The sequence below is a fragment of the Neltuma alba genome, unplaced genomic scaffold (genome assembly GCF_004799145.2).
Source record: "Neltuma alba isolate B1F8T4 unplaced genomic scaffold, ASM479914v2 tig00006530_pilon, whole genome shotgun sequence".
NCBI classification, from domain to species: Eukaryota; Viridiplantae; Streptophyta; class Magnoliopsida; order Fabales; family Fabaceae; genus Neltuma; species Neltuma alba.
In genome coordinates this window covers 143,842-163,802 of record NW_021634490.1, presented here as the reverse complement: position 1 = coordinate 163,802, position 19,961 = coordinate 143,842, and the positions used below count along the sequence as shown (strand labels likewise).

The 19,961-nt window shown below is 32.3% G+C and overlaps 1 protein-coding gene across 1 annotated transcript; it reads left to right on the top strand.

Annotated features, from left to right (window-relative positions):
• The first annotated feature begins 3,142 nt into the window (after positions 1-3,142).
• Positions 3,143-4,198, top strand: LOC114750571 (P34 probable thiol protease-like). Its single transcript, XM_028939167.1, has 3 exons — positions 3,143-3,215; positions 3,662-3,852; positions 4,082-4,198. Exons 1-3 carry the CDS (start codon positions 3,143-3,145, stop codon positions 4,196-4,198), a joined length of 381 nt encoding a protein of 126 aa, XP_028795000.1.
• Positions 4,199-19,961: the final 15,763 nt, after the last annotated feature.

The window sequence follows — 19,961 nt, the reverse complement described above, 5'->3', positions numbered from 1 at the left end:
CACTCGCTTTCTCTCCACATATAAGGTTGCTCTTTTTAAACGATAAGTTGTATTTTAATTTTAGTATTATGGTGCACCAAGTATTTCGAACTATTTTTTTAGGTGTACCCAATATCTCAAAATTATTTGTGTTGCACGCAGTGTTCTGAAGTAACTAAAATAGTGCACCCATATTCTAAACTAACAGAAACATTATGCTGACCATTAACCGCATAACTCAGCCTAAATTTGAGCATATAAAAGCGGCAGCTGAAGTGTTTTTTTTGCTTATTCTAAATTTATTTATTTGTTCTCTTCTTTTAAAACAAAAGATAATCTAATTCAGAGTAAAAGAGGAAACAAAATTAGAGTTCACTCTTCTGTACCCCATCTTTCGCCGACGGACGTAGAGGTTTTCTTCTTTGAGCAAGTCAATGGGTGAGTCAGACGGATGAGCTTTCTCTTGCTCCTTGTATGACCCTTCTATTATGCTTTGTAGTTATCCCTCTAGAATATAGTTTATTCTTGCACTGATTATTAGAAAAATCAAATGGATGAGCTTTCTATTTTGTCTTGTTGGAGTACCTTATTAGTGGCGGTGCAGAGATCTTTCAATGATTTAAACTCGAGTTGGTAGAAGAAAAGATGGGGTAGAAGATTGAACCCTGATTTTGTTTCCTATCTTGCTCTGAATCAATCCATCTCTGGCTTTAAAAGGAAAGAAAAAAATTAGATTCAGAGTAAGCAAAAAATGACATCATCGGCTGCTTATGTAATATGCCAAATAGGATTTTATATGCTCAAATTGGAGCTGAGTCATGGCGTTAACGGTCAGCATAAATTTTTGTTAGACTGGGATATGAGTGTACCATTTTAATTACTTTAAAACACTTGGGTGCACTAAAAATAACTTTGGGCTTACTTAAAAAAATAGTTCACTTGATTTCATGAAAAAGGATTAAATGTAATCCTAATTTGAAAAACAGATTGAAATGATTAGTTAGACTTTTATAATAGAAAGGAGGCTACATTTTGTGGTGCGGCTTCACTACCTTAAATAGCTGCATTAGAATTACATTTGAGAGTCGAGACATGTAAATGTACAGACCTCAATCAAGTGCAAAACAGGCTTCTGCTTATTTAATATAGTACATATAAATATACAATTTTAATTCAGGATAATTTTATCTTTTAATTTATTATTTCTATTTATTCACACGTTCTTTGTAATTTAATCCATTTTGTCTCCTAAATTTATAATGCATTCTTTAAAGTATCCCTATTCATTACATATATTAATAAGTTTCCATCTAAGGATAGTAATGATCAATTAAAAGGATACTTTAAAGAAATCAACCCATACTTGTTACAAATAATTAACTAATTTCTTAATCAATTTAAATTAGTTAAGTAGCCCTTACCTTAGGCACTTGAGGTAGTTTTCTCTTCCATTTTTTTGGCCTGTGAATTTCATTCCTTTTTTTTTAGGTTAATATAATTTTTGGTTCCTCAAACTCGTTTTTATTTAGATTTTAGTCCCCCAAACTTCAAACCATAGGTTTTCATCCTTTCTAGAGACAAAATGGTCCATATTTTTGTTAAATTATAGTGACCAATATTTTAAATGAAAATAAATTTGAGGCACTAAAACCTATTATTTGACATTTAAGGATCAAAATTAGAATGAAGGCAAATTTGGGGATGAAAAATTGTATTAACCCTTTACTTTCAATAAAAAAATTCACTAAACATACTCTAACTGATGAAGAGAAGTCAATTTGTTGTTTTCTTTTTTTCAAAGACGATAGGCTCTTGACTCTCTAGTCAATATATATTGAATAAATATCTATCGACTCACTGGTCAATAGTCAATATGTTAAATAAACATTAGATACGCATTAAATTGATTTTCCACACGTTTGGACTTCGACTATACACATGTTAACGTTCTCTGGCGGTCGGTCTGTCACAAATTAAATTGAAGTGTAGTTTTCATTCACATATTCTACTACCCCTGTCCTAAATATTAAAAACAATAGAAGGATTTTATTTAAGGGGTGTTTGGTTCAATCTAAAAGCATTTTTAAAGAATGTTTTTACGTAAACTGAGACAAAATTCATTTCACATACTTGGTATACTATAAAATTATTTTTAAAATCATGGTTTGGTTTTCACTTAAATATCCTCTTAATTCTAAATATAAAACCACAATTTATTTTTCTGATCAAGCCCGGCAGGTATTCAATCTATATAAGAGTCCAAAATAATCTTAGAAAGAAGAGTTGTTTAACTACTTAGGGGAAATAACTCAATTTTTAAACTTAGGCTCTAATGCTTAGGATGGCTAAACTATGGGTAATGAATTGCATCGAGTTATAACTCAGGGATCAATAGATTCAAAATGAAAACCGTAGATATTGACTTACATTAAGTTAAAGTCCAGGAATTGAGTTACAATTTAGAAAAAAATTATAGGGACCAAATGATTGATGTTCCCCTGTTTAAGGTTGGTCGAACCAAAATGGATTATATAATAATGAACTTTCTGACCAAACGTCGAATGAAGAAACAATCTCATACGAACATGAATCACACCAATGAGATCAACGAACCAGCTGGAAATTGTGAGGCACGATATAAGTCAAACAGAAATTGACATACAACATTTAATGTCCCCCCCCCCCCCCCCAAAAAAAAAAAAGAATCGGTATCAAGAATTACACTATATATAAGCTTATGAGCTTATTTCAAGTTTTGACAGATCTTCAGCATCTGAAACATCAAATATAAGCACGTTGTTCCATTCTAACAAGTCTCTCTTCAGTATTCCCTACTAAGGGATTTGTTTTTTCTTCAAAGAAAGAACGAGTTTGGGATATTCCGACAATGGATGAAGGAGCATGGAAGAATCTATCCAAACTCTGAAGAGAGTGAAACCAGATTCCAAATATTCCACAGGAATCTCAGATATATTCCAGAGATGAATGCTAACAGATTAAAATTACACTGCCTTATAGTATCGTTTGGCCCTCAACAAGTTCGCTGATATGAACTCAAATGCCGACCACCATCGCCTCTGTCCCTGCCGCTGCCACCAACACCACGGCCACTATGACGACCGATTAGGAGCAGCAGAAGGACTCCTCTAAAGCACCTGCTTCCATGGATTGGAGACAGCGTAGAGTTGTCACTGGAGTTAAAACCAACAAAGATGTGGTCAGCCTCTCTTGTTCAGGCAACTTAATTCATGTAGGTGTACAAATATATTTTACTCTTGCTGGATAACTCACGAAGTTAAATAAATAAATTAATTATAACAAATAGGATCCAATAATCTCTCTAAAATAAATAACTTTGTATAACATTAGATTATATATTAGTTTATAAATTAGGTAAATTAGTTTGGGGAAAAAATGATAAATATGTGAGGCAAAGTGAATTGAAGTCTTATATTTTGAATTGAAAATCTAGCATCCCAACTAGCTCTCATATTAGGGACTGGAAGGATAATTATTTATGAGCATAGACTTGACACACAAATATATATAGTACAGATGCCCACATGATTAATTGATGTCATTCATATCCCAAAAAAATGGGACACGTAGAATCATTTTTAATTGGTTCTTCTCTTGATACTCAATGGACTCATATAGATTTACGTTTAACGATGATTCACAGGTAGTTGCTGGGCATTTGCAGCTGCTGCAGCCATTGAATCAGAACATGCAATAGCCACAAGGGAACTTATTACCTTTTCTGAACAACAACTCATAGATTGTGATTCCATGAGCCAAGGTTGTTCAGGAGGATGGCCGTCTAATGCCTTTGATTGGGTTATAAAAAATGGTGGGATTAGCAGAGAAGATGATGTGTGTGTGTCTGTGTATATTTATATGCTTCTCTTTGTCTAACTTATTTCTCTGTATATGCTTCTTAATCAGAATGGGAATACTGCCGTCAAAATTAGTTACTATCAACGTGAAACACCATTAGATGATGCTCTCTTGTGTAACAAAATCAGATGATAAATCCTGAGGAGTAAGTATCAATATTATTTCATTTTTAAGTTTGATCTGATTGCTCTTTTATTATTTTTAGGGAATTCATGAAGGTGAGGATTGTCCCAGGGAATCAAACAATTTGACTCATGCTGTTTTGATTGTTGGGTATGATTCAAATGATGGAAAAGATTATTGGATTGCGAAAAACTCCTGAGGATAATATTGGGGAATGAAAGGATCCATCTTGATCCGAAGAAACATGGGTTCACCAAATGGAGTACGCTCTACCAATACTGCAGCTTTCTACCCAACCATGTAAGTGTCAAGTTCTTGTTTTATGTCATAAATTATTGAATAATTATAGTGAAACACATTATATATTTTGTTATTTATGATCATATAAATATATATTGGATATCTAAAGTAATTTATTTTAAAGCCCCAGAGAATTGCTGATTTACAAGCTTGAGCTTAAACTGGGCCGCTCGATTATAATTGATAGGAAGTAGAGTAAGTAAACTACTAGTGGCTGCCCGATGTTATGACACGTGGAGTTGTTCCTTGGTCATCATTGGCAAGTTAAACAACTAAGCCTAATTATAAACTTCAGAAAAAGTTGTTGCAAGATATTACAATTTGGGCTAATAAGTTCAGGCTCGGATGGTGCTACGTTTATCTTTTGTGTGTGTGTGTGTGTAAGAGAGAGAGAGAGAGAGGCAAACAAGTAATGAATAAAGCACTTATTTGTAGCTCAAGTGATGTCAAACACCTTTTTCCAAGGCTTTTTTAAGCCCATTTGAAAATTACGTTTAAAATCACTTACAAACACATTATATGTAAACCGATGCAATAAAACTCTTCTTACACATTTACATCATATTTTATAAATCATAATTAAAAAGCTGTTTCATAAACCATGTTAAACGGACTACGGTTGTAAGCTCCAACTTTCAATAAATAGCACAATAATCCCTACTGGGAGAGGTTTCCACATTCAGTGCTCAATAGTGCCTCGAAGAGGATTGTTTCAAATAGAAGGATACCTATACTTTAGCCCAAACAAAAAAAAGTGAGAAGAACATTGATTGCAATCAACCGGAGAACTCTTTTTGGTGGTATGACAAAGTCAACATAAATTATACTCCTCTATTTATTCCTATACACGTAGTATTCTGGTCTTAATATAAGTCATTTGTAACACATTCTCTCATGTAAAAGAATGCATTAAATTGTCAAAATTTTCCAATTTCGTCCTTAAAGTTTTCACTCACTATATATTTACAAATCATTCTTATATCTCTCCTTTTTTATTTTTTCCCATAAAAATTAAATATGGGTAAGAATGAAAGACAGGCATTAAATATACTACAATTAACTTATATTTAGGACAGCAGTGGTACAAGGCCTTGTTTTTTTTTTGTTGCCAAATATATACAAGGCATTGGCAGCAACGACTAATGCAATACGAATAATTCAAACCAAAATAAACAAAACCATCTTCATTACTCGTGCATGGAAGAGAAAAGCCCAATTACAACAGCTAATAATGAATCAATCCCAAAAGTTTTGGGAATTGGAAAAGAAAAATTCAAGCTAACCACTGACTTGCGCATAGTAGGGAGTCCATATGCTATCACACTTAATCATGAACCAAAGCCTTCTTTATACAGACTTTGGGTCATCAACCCACTCATACAAAGTCTTAACTAACTAATCTCATTTTAATGTCTCCAATAGGCATTTTAAATTTTCATTAGTGAATATTATATCTATACCTTTAGAACCATCAAAAACAAAATTAAACATGAATAGTCGAGAAATTAACCATATATATATTCACCATATATATTTCTTTTCTATCTTTTCATTCATTCTTATTTTTCCTTCTATGAAAAGCAACAAAGTCGCTTTTGGATTTGGGGTCTATAATGTGCTTATCTATAATATTATTATCTAATATTTTCTGTAATGCTCCAACTTTTCAAATGCTTTTTTAATTTCATTTTTAATTATTATATTCTATATAAAATAAGTGATATTTCAATACTTTATAGTGATAAATGGTACAGGTTTAATCTTTTTTTATGGTTTTTCAAAGAAAATAAGCATAATTTTAGATTATTTTTCTTCGAAAAATCATAAACAATTAAAAACGGCATCATTTAACCACTTGATATTTATAAAGCAACGCACATCATAGGCCCCAACCCCATCATTCTTCCATCAGTCAGCACACATTTGACAATCTAAACATATTAATGAGGCGTGGACTCAAAAGGAGTTTCACATTCGTTACATTAACACGTAAAACGCCTCCTTACGTATACGGAACTTATTGGAGACTGTGCGAAGGCCATGCATGAATAAGTAGACGATCCATTTTAAACATGTTGATTGGAATAGTTATTATAATTCAAATTGAAAGCCAATCAACAGGGATCTGGATTTAGTAAGTTTCTATTATTAAGTTTACTTAGTCTAAATGAAACTATTATTATTGTTGTTGTTATTTATAAAATTTAAATTATTTAATTTTAAGGGTTTGTTAAAATTAGGATAATGCATGGACTATGTTGATGCTCAGCCTGAGGTCTTGGTTTGATAAATGCTTTAGGCTGCATAATGCAGTCCATGGTCAAGTCTAATCTAGTACAAACCTAAAGTTGGATTGGATCTGACTTGGTTCAAGGGACTGCCTGAACCAGTATAAGTGGTCAAGACCTTGTTTATTTATTCTTTAATTTAGACAAATAAAAATGATGAAAAAAAAAAAACAAAAAGAAGAATCCACAATCCATCCAAATGCTAAACGAAAAAAAAAAAAGAGGAGCCAATGAAAATAGCAAAAAGAATCTGTGGGTGAAAAAAGAAAAATCAACAAAACAATCCAAATTCCAAATTTCCAAATGTGGAGAGTGGAGACTTCGCCTACGTGGGAGGGAAGACTGTGGAGACTGGAGAGAGAAACATGAGGTTTGTTGAGAGAAGCATGAGGAGGGGGGTTGTTAGAGAGAAGGGGGAAAAAAAAACAGGAAGAAAATTTCCCATAAAATGATAGTTGAATTTATTCAAATAGTTACTTAAACTTACAAAATTTTAAATTAGTCATAATGACTAAATTGAAATTTTTAAGTGTTGGTTAATTTACAATATCACCCTTTATTTTTTTAAAGAAAAAACCTCAAGTCACTCCATCAATCGGCCGGCTACTAGAGCTATAGCAAACAGCAACTATTTATTGGAATTTTTTTTTCAACTTTTAATGATTTACAACCCTTGAATGATACTCACAACTTCATTAACGCTATTAACCACATTTTTTTCAGCCTTTTAAACTAAGATTCTTTTAACTTTCACAACATGATTAACAACTCTTATAACAATATTCATAACTTCAATAACTAAATTAAACACATGTTTTTCAAGCTTTTAATCTGAGATTTTTTACCGTTCATAATGTTGTTAACAACTCTTATAAAAATATTTACAACTCTGTTATTGCTATTAACCACTTTATATGATAGGTCTTTAAATTGATATTATTAATTTAATACATATTTTGGTTAGTTATTTGTTGATTTCCTTATTATAAAATTTCAAATTATATGTATTGTAACTACACATTGATAAAAGCCCTTTACTATTTATAATCAATAGGGATATCTTGGAAAAAAATTATAAATGTGAAAAATAAAGTGGATTAAAATTTTATATTAGAATCAAAGTAAACTCTTATCTAGTTCCTATATTTAAAACCAGAATTAGTATTGCTCTAGTCTTTAATATAAGACCTAATTGGGTAGTTGATGTTATTCTTATATGGAAGATCTATTTCATATGTTTATCAAATTTTTCCAAATTAACCCTATTAATATTTTCTTAACAATAATCAAGTAGAAGATAGAGGAAAGGAATTAAAAAAAGATATTTAGGGTGTTTTAGGGGGGAAAAACATACTCCCTCTGTCCTGTTTTAGAAGAAACTTTAGACTCCATTACACAGATCAAAAAGTTAGTTAAAGAAAATAAATAAGTAGAAATTAAAAAGTTTTTTCTTCAAAATACCCTTATTTATAGGGAAAAGGGAGAGTATGAGAAAGAAAATAAAAAATTGTTATAATAAAGAGAATTACGAAAGAGAAAAATTGTTGATGGAAAGAGATGATGGTTTGAAAAATGAGATAATAAATATATTGGATATTAAAATAAATAATTAATGGAGGCAAAATAAAAAATTTGCCACAGATTCGAGACAACTTGCAAATGTTACTTGTATTTAGGAATAAGAGGATGATGGTAGTTCTTATTTATAAAAAAGCATGAAGGGAGTAACTAATGAGCATTTTTTAATTTTACCCTTCTCGAATTAAATAGATGAGCAAAAATATAAAACATATTTTTTATTCACCCTTCCTTTAATAAGAGCAAAATGTGAAAAAATTATTAATTTAATATATTTCCTGGTTTGTGGGATTATAGTGTAAATGACTTATAAATGAGAATAGAGTGGAGTAAATAAAATAGGTTTATCAATAACCATTAACTATAACCAAACTGTTGTTTATCACCCTGCAACACCTAACTTTCTAGATACTAGTAGGATCATTTTAATGTCTGTGAATCACTAACGCCAAGTTTCTGACCTGGGAAAAGATAGGAAAATTGTTTTTTTTCCTTCAACATTAGAATCTGTCAATCAAACATTTCAAACCTTTAGAATAATTGAAGAGTGATCTACAATTAACCCTACTTTCAACTTAGTCTATTATCACCTAGAATGATTTCATACTGTGTAATCTCATAATATTGTATTAAAAATATAGTAACCATCTTGGTTAATAGTACATACCTGCACCCGACAGTGCTCTCCTCCTTATGAAAGATACAAAATAATATTTACATAAAGCAAGTAAAGTTACTTGCCCATATGACATATACAAGAGTACAAATATTAACTTATAAAAATATTCTAATTCATAAGTACATAATATAGCAGGTATCTCTACTCTTTGACCAGCTCACCTTCTTCTTAAACAACCTCCTTATCCTTCGAGCTACTAGCCTTTGCTGTTCATCATGTATGGGAGGGTGACATTCTAAAGAATCTCTGTAGTAGTAATTTCCATCAAACACATGTAAATTACATAAAGCATGCAAAACAAGCTATATGGAACATAACCTTGCAAGCTATGCATAAAAAGCATTTAAGTGCAATGACACATAGTCAGATTGATTAGCTGAATGTGCAATCAACGGCGCATAAAGCCGAACATACAATGGCTCGTAAGGCCACATAAATAATAGCTCATAAGGCTGCACTTGTAATGGCACATAAGGCTGCGCAAATAATGGCTCATAAGGCCCCACATCATTCAGCTGCGTGTGATCACAGCTAATATCTCATGCAAGGAATTAAGGATTACATGTTCTCATGCTTTGGAACAGTAATATGGCACAAACAGACATAGAACAATCATACATAAATATACGGTAAGAAAAAACTACTACCTGGGCTGGTTCCCTCCAAATCAAACCTTACCGTTCTCCCTTCTTTCTGCTTCTTGGTGGGCTTGAGTAGATATCAAAACCTATAATGTTCGTAAGGGTAGATTAATGTTTTATCCAACTACAATTCATAAATTAAACAACTTTCTTTAAATCCTATATCTTCTTTAATCTCTACCCTTACTTAGTAGTTGGTCATCCTGGACAATTTTTTTTATTCGAATTATTCTCTTTGGAATGCTTCCTTCCTTATCTCAACACATACATCCACTTTACTTAGTAACTGATCATCTTGATCAAAGATAATATATTAGTTATTATATTTAAGGACCATGTTGTGTCACATCCCGGATTTTGGGCCTAGAAGTACTGAAATTAGGCTGAATTGGAGGCTACTAGACCCCTTATGGCAGGAGTCCTAGAGATTTCCTGGAAGGATAGAGGGATTCCTAGGGACTTAATCGCAAAGAGGAAAGTTTTTTGGGATTGAGAAAAGAAAAAGTTAGAGACTCAGAAGAAGTCTCAAGGCCCAAGAATAAGAAATAGAGATGAATGTAGAACAATAGTTATGTTGGAGGCCTCAATGAGGTGAATTTGAGATTAAGCCAAACTAGGGGCAAAATTGTAATTTTGTACAGTTTTGAGCTGGTAAGGGTAAAAATGAAAATTATGCCTGAAAATCTCAGAAAAATCCTAGAAAATGGAAAATGATAGGTTAAGGCCTGAACATTTCAGAAAAATTTTAGAAAAAATAGGAATAAGGTTTAGAGGCCTGTATGAAACTAAAAATGACGAAAATGCCACTAGAAGGAAATTATAGAATTCCCAAGGTTTTGACTGATTTTGAATATTATTGAAAATGAATTATTTAAAGCATAGGGAGGCCTCAGATAATTGGAAGAAAATGGGAGAAAATACTTGAGGAATTATCACAGGTTTTAAAAATAATTCCGTCCCCAAAAAGCAAAGAGATTGGCTTTAATGGAATTTAAAGCCTCTTTGCATACTATCCGTGAAAAGTCAAAATCAAATGTCTAGAGGTTGACTTTAGACTTAAAAAAAATTAAAGGAATTCCCCATGATGAATAAATAGTATTGGTACCTAGAGATAGATTCTCAGAATTGTGGACCGGTAGAAAGAATTCGGTCAAGATCACTTCAAAATAAATATTATTAATTATTTTAATGGAAGAACAAGGGAAGAGCATCACTCTCTCTTTGGGCATGTTATATAATGTCATGTGGATTTATTTGAGGTGAGAAAATGGTGTCATAACATGTCCTAGTGGTCCCAAGTAAGTCAGGGCTCGAAAAAGTATTCTACATGATGCAAAATGGCAAGATACGTGGAAGAATACCTAAGGGTTGTATTTTACACGAATTTTATATTAATTTCCTCCCTATTTTAATGCCTTAATGATGAAGGAAAATGGAAGAGACAAGTGTACGGTGTGATGGGAAAAGAAGGTATTACGTGTACGGTCGGATGCAAGACACATGTACAGTCGGATGCAAGACACGTGTACAATTGGATTAGAAGCATGTGGATTGATGATGTAAGCATGACGTCATGATGATGAGGTAAGCATGATGTCATGGGACACTTGTCACGACAAGATTAAAAGAGAAAATGGACGGTCTAGATCAAGCCATGTATTTTTAAGATCAACAACCCAAATTCGGTCTTGTTTTCTATGAATAACCCTCCCCTCCCTCTTATTTTGTCCTAAGTCATGGAAATGTTGGGGAAGCTCTGGCAAACTAGTTTCTAGAGAGAGAAAGAAGAGGGAGAAAGAAAGGCTAAGTGGTCCCATGTAAGATCAAGCTCTAAAACAAGATATACTCATGGTTTTTGATGTAGTTTTCACTACTCTTGTTGTTGTTGAGCTTGGTTATGAATTTTAATGATTTTTGGGATCTTGAAACCCTTGGGGGAGGTGCTGCACAAAATTTTTAAATGTGAAGAGAGATGAAATTGATGTTAGATTAATGTTCAATGGCTTAAAAGGAACACAAATCAAGTGGTTTTATGTTGAAATTGGTTAAATTTCATGATTGTATAACTTGAGGAAATATTTTGGCCAGTGTTCTTGTGCCGAGGATGTGATTTTGATGATTTTGATGCTTCCAATGTATTTAAAATGTTATAAAGATATTAAGTTGCAAGCATGTTATAAATGTCAGGCTTGCCATGTATGTTTGGGTAGTTATTGTTTGCTACTGAGATTCTCCCGAATCTCACCCTCTCTTAACCAACCATAATAGGTGATATGATCAAGTGAAGGATACATGAAGTGGAAGCAAGGAAAGAAGAAAAGATTTGGGGAAATTTGTTGTATTACGTTGTACACCGTATATACCGATATATGCTGTAAATGTGCCATTGATGGTATGTGATGATAAATGATGATGTTGGCTTGTGTAATTAGCTATGATATTGTATCAGAATGGTTAGTGTATGAATGGAATGATATATGTATGGAAAGTTTTAATCATGAACTGTTAGTGCAAGTTAAGGGATAAGCTATCCCTAATCAAGCAACAAAATAGTGACAGAGTAGAAGTATGGCAAATGATTGACTCTGCTCATGAAATTTGGTATAATTAAAGTACACACGTTAAGCTTTAAAACAAGTAGTAGATCACTTAAAATGGATGTGTGTGCTAAGAGTTATGATTGCTCAAAGTTGGACTGAAAAATCTGAAATTTAACCAATAAACAGTAACCCGAGAACCAATCACAAAGTTCAATCTACGAACTTATTTTGTGAATCGCTTGAACCGTAACGCTTCCAAATACATACTCTGAGGGGTTAAAGTAAGGATGTTTCATGTTGCATCCTTAAACCATACCAATACCACTTCATTTGAAGTTTCTAAACTCAATTTAATAACTAAAAATACTTGTTCATCATCTAGAGATACTAAACAGTAACTATATATTGAGTTTTCATAACAGCACATGCCTATACACATGTATATTTATATCTCCAATGATTCACATAACATTGCACTTGATTTGGAAGCATTTTCCAGATTTAAAAGCATACTCCCACATGCACATATTCTCCCATAGCTTCATAATCCTCTTATAGAGACTTTAATCTATGCCAGCATATCCTCTAATCATTTGAAATTTCTATTCATTAGTTGGTAACCTCAAGCAATCTCAACCATCAATTTTAGATCAACTCCTCTACCTTCCATAATCTGGGAATTATTCCTAACTTCAAGACTATCCTTTAAAACTAAATATAATCAATCTTCAACTATAATTTATATAACAAAATCACTATTTATTCTATGTGCAAACCTCAAGCAATAAAGCATTCATAGCTTCAGAACCCGAAATCAAACAATCCCTCAGCCCACTCTTCAAATCTGGAAATTCTAGATCTTTACAATTATTCCAACATTTGAGGAATCAATTTCTAACACATAGGGGCAGCAACTACACCTAGAAACCGAGCATATACACACATGGATATATATATATATATATATATCAGATTTCTAAATAATGCTCCTTTCATTTTATCTTTCAAAATATTGCAAACAGAACCATTTGTTGTTCTGAAATTTCAGTTCCAGAAACAAGATTTGGACCTTCATTTTCAGATCTCTAACTTGGTTTAATTAACTTGAACAATCTCTTGGTCTAAGAGAACATCAATCAACAATTTTAGTAGAGTTTCAGATTCCATATTCTTATCCACATGTATATAAATATATTCCCCAAGTTAGAACACTAACAACAACCGTCCTATTATCACTTTCCCAAAACCTTTCTACAATACCTCCAAAATACTTTTGACTTGTCCTTTTGAAATCTCAATCAATCTTGTCCTCCATTCAAAACCCCATGCTCAAGCCTTCAGTTCACAACCCATAGTACCAAATTCCAACTTAACAATCCATTATTTTATTATTCACCGACTATATTCCTTAAACATCACTTAGCAACAAATCTGGAAATTTTCCAGATTCACTCTCACATATTTAATAGGATTAATCACCCTTGTTTCAACAACAATCCCTATGAAACTCAAATATAATTTCTCTATTCAGCTCCTCACTCAAATCTGGAAATTTTCCACCTTACAACAATAATTAAATCTTCATTTTACTACTTCTAAATATAACTTAAAACATCCTTAATTCAAAACTTAATCACTTTAGATTCTTCCAAACATTCCAAAATTTTAGATCTCACGCTTTGAAGCTAGACTCATTCTTTCATAAATATAAATTCTTGCTTTGAGAGTCATAGACCAGAAACTCAAATACATCCAACCAACCTCATTATTTTAATATTTCATGGACCAAATCGGCCTCTCTTGACAGCAACAATGCGCACGCATAACTTTTATATATATATAATATTTCTTTTCGGTTGAACCCATGTCTTCATTTACAGCGACTAACTAATATATGTATATATTTATATGGATATTGCTCTTTAATTCATTTCCTAATCTCCCTCAACAGCAATAACAGCACGCACAAGGGAGAGAAAATTCAGATCCTACTCCCAACCATTAGCAGATCCACTAAATAAAGAATAAGATCAACATGCAACTTCATATTCCTATATTACATGTTTCCTCTCTCTTAACAACTCAACTCCGATGGCTATCGACCCTGAAATGGCATGCTCTGTTCGGGAATTCATGAAACAAAGGCAACAATAGCATGCGGTAAGTTACACACACACAAATATCAGTTTCAATTTTTCCTATTTGGCTCCATGAATCTGACACCCATGAACCAGAAAACACATACAACGATTCAGATTCTCACGGAAGAGACAAGAAGGAAGGCATGCAACAACGTAATTTAAACTTGCATAACCTTGACCCCCTCTTCGGCCACCCTCTAAGCAGAGCTAGAAATTGACATGCAGGCTCAAAAACCAACATCATAAACCTCATTCTTGCCATAGGACATGAACCAACCGGTCCTCCTCTTCATTCCTCCATTTTCTCTCACTAGAACCCCAAATTTCTTTCAAGATTAACTCTTCAAACACAAAGCAAACCAAAGAAGGAAGAGTAGAATGATAATCAGAGGGCTCACCTGATTCTGAAACTCCGTTTGCATGCAAGAATCCGGCCACCGATCACCCTCCTCCGTCTCTTTGTTGCTCTTGGTCTCCCCCTCTCTTTTCTCTGATTTTCTCTCAGTGTGCAGATGATAAAAATGAGAAGGGAATGAGTCATTGATGATTTAATGGAGAGGGTAATACGTGGGTGTGCGCGTGGCTCATTGTCTTAACCACTTTGCCCTTCACAATAAACCTTGTCTTCACTTTGATCATTTCTATATTTTTCTAAACTTAGAGAATAAACACAGAAATTATTCTACCATGTTTTATATGGATTTTCCTTATCCATTAGCTTTTGTGACCCTTAAAATAATTTTCATAAAATTTTCGGGCCAAAAATTATCTTCCAACTATTTTTCCTGAATGTTCAAAGAAAATAGCCCTTATTTCTAGGAATTAATCCTTAATTCATTTTTTCAGATTAAATGGAATTAATCCTGAATGTTCAAATGATTATTCTAAAATTTTCAGATTAAATATAAATCTCAAAGTATTTTTCATAATTTTCTGAGAAAATAAATCATTTTTCTCTTAAAATGATCTATTAAAATTATTTAAGCTATTTTCGGGGAAATAAATTTTCCAAAATATTTCTAAACCTTGAGAATCAATATTCCATGCTTTTCCCCAATTTTATTTGGCCATTAAATAATTTTAATGAATTTTCTCTTTTCTGCTCATCCTGAGCTAGAAAATTCGGGGTGTGTACCATTTTATATACTTCTTGGAGCATATGTATAAGACATTTTTAGTATGCTTCACATAGGCTAAAAATAACATTAAATCGTATTAAATTTATGTTAAAATATAATAACTTTTCAACTACACCCTTATCTAATATATACACATTTCAAAAGGAAAACAACCTATTTACACCATCGTAAATAAAAGACAAAATAATACATTTATACTAAAAATTTAATGAGGTGACTCATAAATAGGACGAAGAAAAATCTTCTCACTACTTTATAAATCATATAAGAATTCTTTTTAATAGAAATGGCTTATTTTTGGTTATAAGAGACACTAACAATCTTTTTGGATGTGGGTGTTTGGAAAGGTCCACAATCACTTCAAAAAAAGAAATACTTTTACATAAATCAAGACAAAATTAGAGTTGGGAAAACGGGCTGACCTGTTTAAGCCTGTTTAAGTTGAGAGTCGAGCTTGTAATTTGGGATCTTCAAAGGGAATGTGGACTTAAAAGGGCTAATCCTGTAGGGCTCAAAAATAAAAGGGCCGACCCGTTTAAGCTCACCAATAGTAATTTTTTTTTCCTTGACCTAACTTAAATCCCTAACATTTTACACACTCTTCATTTCTAAGTTTCACTTTCAGTCTTTCACTTACTCTCAACTCACATCTCAATCTCTAATGATATTAAAATAAATAAAAATATATTCTCCATATCCTAAGTCAGATTTCAAGTTTGTATTTATTTGAACCAATAGTTATATATTAAAAAAAAACAAAATATATTTGCCATATTAAAACAAAAATTTTAATGATTGAACCAACAAATATGTATCAATTTGTATATATGTTATAAAATTTTAACAAATAAGTTAACACTTTTTCTATAGTGATTATATCATAATTTTTACTTTATATTTAAATAGAGTTAAGACAAGTGAGCTAGACAAAACCAAAGAAGACTGAACAAAAAAAATGACATAGTTAGCTCATTAAAAGTATACTATGGATCAATCCAAAGTGCTGAGATATTTTAGACTTCCCATGATACTGTGCAGCAAAGTGACTTTCATAATTAAAGTCTAAGAAAAAAAATACTACCTCCGGTCCTAATTATAAGATCTCATTTATAGTCAAATGAAGTCTTATAATTAGAACCTGAGGTAGTGAGTAGACAACACAGAATCAATCCCTAGTGGCTGCTAAGTTTAAACCTCTAAAACAAACTTAATATCAATACTTTTAAATAAACTTACTGGTGGGCAAAAAATTCAATTTAAACAAACAGAATAAGACATATTAGACTCCAACATAGCTAAATAGTATTGAGAAAAAATCATTGATATTTTTAGAAGTTAAGAAGAGCTTATTACTAGTGAACCACAATCAAATATTCTGACAATTAATGATAGTGATGATAGTGTTTGTCCATGTTTTTTTAGTGAAAACGTTTGTCTACTTTTAATGAAACTTTTGGATATTAACGTTATTGCCTTGTTATGTCTGATGAATGCTTTAGATTCTTTGTATGTTGATAAATAGTTAGATATGATGATCTTTTGCTTTTGTGACTTAATTTAATTCATATTTATGTTTTTTACTAGTAATTTTATTAGTTTATTTGCATTTTTTGATAAAACATACAAAAAATATGGGAAAAAAACAGCCCGAAAGCTCACGGGCCAGCGCTGAGCCCATCTGCTTAAGGGCTGTGCCTAGCAAATTGAAATATTTTTGAAATTTTGGTCCTATAGTGCCAGCCCTTTTAAGCTCACCGACCCTACAAGGCCAGCCTGTTTTTCCAGCTCTAGATAAAATTCATCTCATATACTTACCTCATACTCTATAAAATCACTTTTTTCAATTGATTATGAGGATTGCCAATCTTCCCTATAATATCATTTTTTATTTTTGTCCTCATTAATTATTGATTAGACTCACGACATTAATTATCATGCTCATTTATTGCTCATTACGTCTCAGTCACTCCCTTTCTCTCCATGTATCAGGTTGCTCTTTGTACAAGATAAATTGTATTTTAATTTTAGTGTTAAGTTGCATTCAGTTTCTTGAACTATTTTTTCAATTGTTCCCAATGTCTTAAAGTTATTTGTGATGCACCCAATATTCTGAAGTAATTAAAATAGTGCACCCATATCCTAGGTTAACAGAAACATTACGCTGACCCTTAACCCCATGACTTAGCATAAATTCGACCATATAACATCCTATTTGGCATATTACATAAGTAGCAGCTAAAGTGGTTTTTTGCTTTCTCTAAACTTATTTATTTTTCCTTTTCTTTTAGAACAAAAGATCATCTAATTCAGATTGAAAGAGGAAACTAAATTACAGTTCGCTCTTCTCTATCCCATCTTTCGTCGACGGACATAGAGGTTTCTTCTTTGGCCAAGTCAATGGGTGAATCAATCGATTTGCTAGCTGAGCTGAGGCAACGGGTGAATCAAATGGATGAGCTTTCTCTTGCTTCTGTATGAGCCTTCTATTGTGCTTTAATTTGTAGTTCTCCCTCTGGAATATAGTTTATTCTTGCACCAATTACTAGAAAAATCAAATGGATGAGCTTTCTCTTGTGTCTTGTTAGAGTACCTGATTAGTGGCGGTGCAGAGATCTTTCAATGATTTAAACTTGAGTGGCGATAGAATATTGAACCCTGATTTTGTTTCCTATCTTGCTTTGAATCAATCCATCTTTGGTTTTAAAAGGAAAGAAAAAAAAAAAATTCAGAGTAAGCAAAAAATGACATCAGTTGCTTACGTAATATACCAAATAGGATTTTATATGCTCAAATTTGAAATAGGATTTTATATGCTCAAATTTGAGTTGAGTCATGGGATTAATGATGAGCACAAAGCTTTTGTTAGCCTGGAATTTGGGTGTGCCATTTTAATTATTTCAGGATATTTGATGTAGCACAAATAACTTCAGAAAATGACACTAAGGTCCCACAGAAGAGACAATACTACAAAAAGGTCCCTGCAAATCTGGTAACTACTTAGAAGTCCCAAAGGGACTTGGTTGCAATAAGACAAATTGTGAAAAGACTATGTTGTCCTTGCTGAAATGAAATCTGATTTAAAACCTTTTTCCTATTTGCACATTGCTATCTTACTCTCCTCTCAAAAACTAGCATTAAATCAACCCTCATCAGAAGCAAGGAACCTCAAATCTGTTCACCTTTGCCATAATCATTGAAGATCGTCTAGGTAAAGGCATCATTGAAGCTGTTTTTGGTCAAAACAAAGCAGTTGTTGTCAGCATCTCTGTATTCGTCTGTGTTCTTCATTTACTGCAATTTATTCCTCTTGTTTATTTGCAAACTTTTTGGGTTTAAAATGCCACATTAGGACCTTTGGGTTGGTGATTTAAGTTGGGGTTTCATTGTGAGTGGGTAAGATGATAATGGGTGCTCTATTTTTTGTTATATTATAGGTGATTTTGCTCTATTTTAGCATGGTTTAGTGTGAAAGGCTGATGAAGATGAAAGTTGATGTGGGTAGAAAACTTTTCTGCAAAATGGGATATTACGTTGTTAATGTAGGCTACAAAAGTTGTCAATGGATGCCGCGATAGTTGTCAATAATGCTGCTTCACTTGTCAATAATAGCTAGACGATTGTTAATGTAGGTTTACATTAATGATGGCCAATATGTTTAGGAAGCATTTATTTTCCTTGGTTCGGGGGGTAAGTTTATAAATGATGGAAAAGATGATATGAGATATATTAGAGGTATTGCAAGAATAAAATTATACAAGTACGGCATATCATAGAAGTTTTTGTACAAAATTATTAAGAATAATCAACAAAAGATCATTGTGAAGTGCAAAGTTGACGGTTGTCCATAGTATATGGGCACATACTTGATGGGAGCACATCAAGATATTGAGTTTTTAACCATCAGAACATATAGAAGTGAATACATTCATTATGCACAAGACAACTTGCTTGCTTCTTACCCGGGAAGGTCAAATTTAGCTTCTTCAATTATGATTGATGACTTGAGGTGCAATATTGACAAGATTCCAAATCCTAGTTGAGAACATATTGAAATTAGCTATTTTTTTGTATATGGATATGAAAGGAAAATGTTGTAAATGGGTGTGAATGGATTTTTTGTAAATGAATACATACCAGCAATTCGTTTAGCAATTACATGCGACCCATATGGTTTTTTTAGATGGGTTGTGAAATAGGTGTAGTTTCATGTATATGAAGGTGTAAATGAAAGTTGGCCATAAATTGATGTGTTAGATTTTGCTATCATTTGAGTTATAATTATTGCACCCTGTATTGTCAATAGACTTGTTTTGACTTGTCACTAATTGTATTATGACTTGTCAATTAATCTACTGATGTAAGTTATCTAAAATGTGAACTTAAGTTACATAAGGGGTTTTAGCATCGTAAAATGTTTTCAGTTACTCTGACATATTACATTTTGGTTATAATATTGTATATAATCATTATTAAAAGTATATCATTACTGATATAAAATTATAAAATGAATTGTCAATAACTATGTCATTGCTTGTTAATGGTGATAGTGTTAGTTGTCATCGACTGCACTATCACTTGTCAATGTAACTGCAAATATAAGTTTGAGAAAAATGTGATTTCAAGTTATATGGTGTCATTTAATGTTAACATATCCTC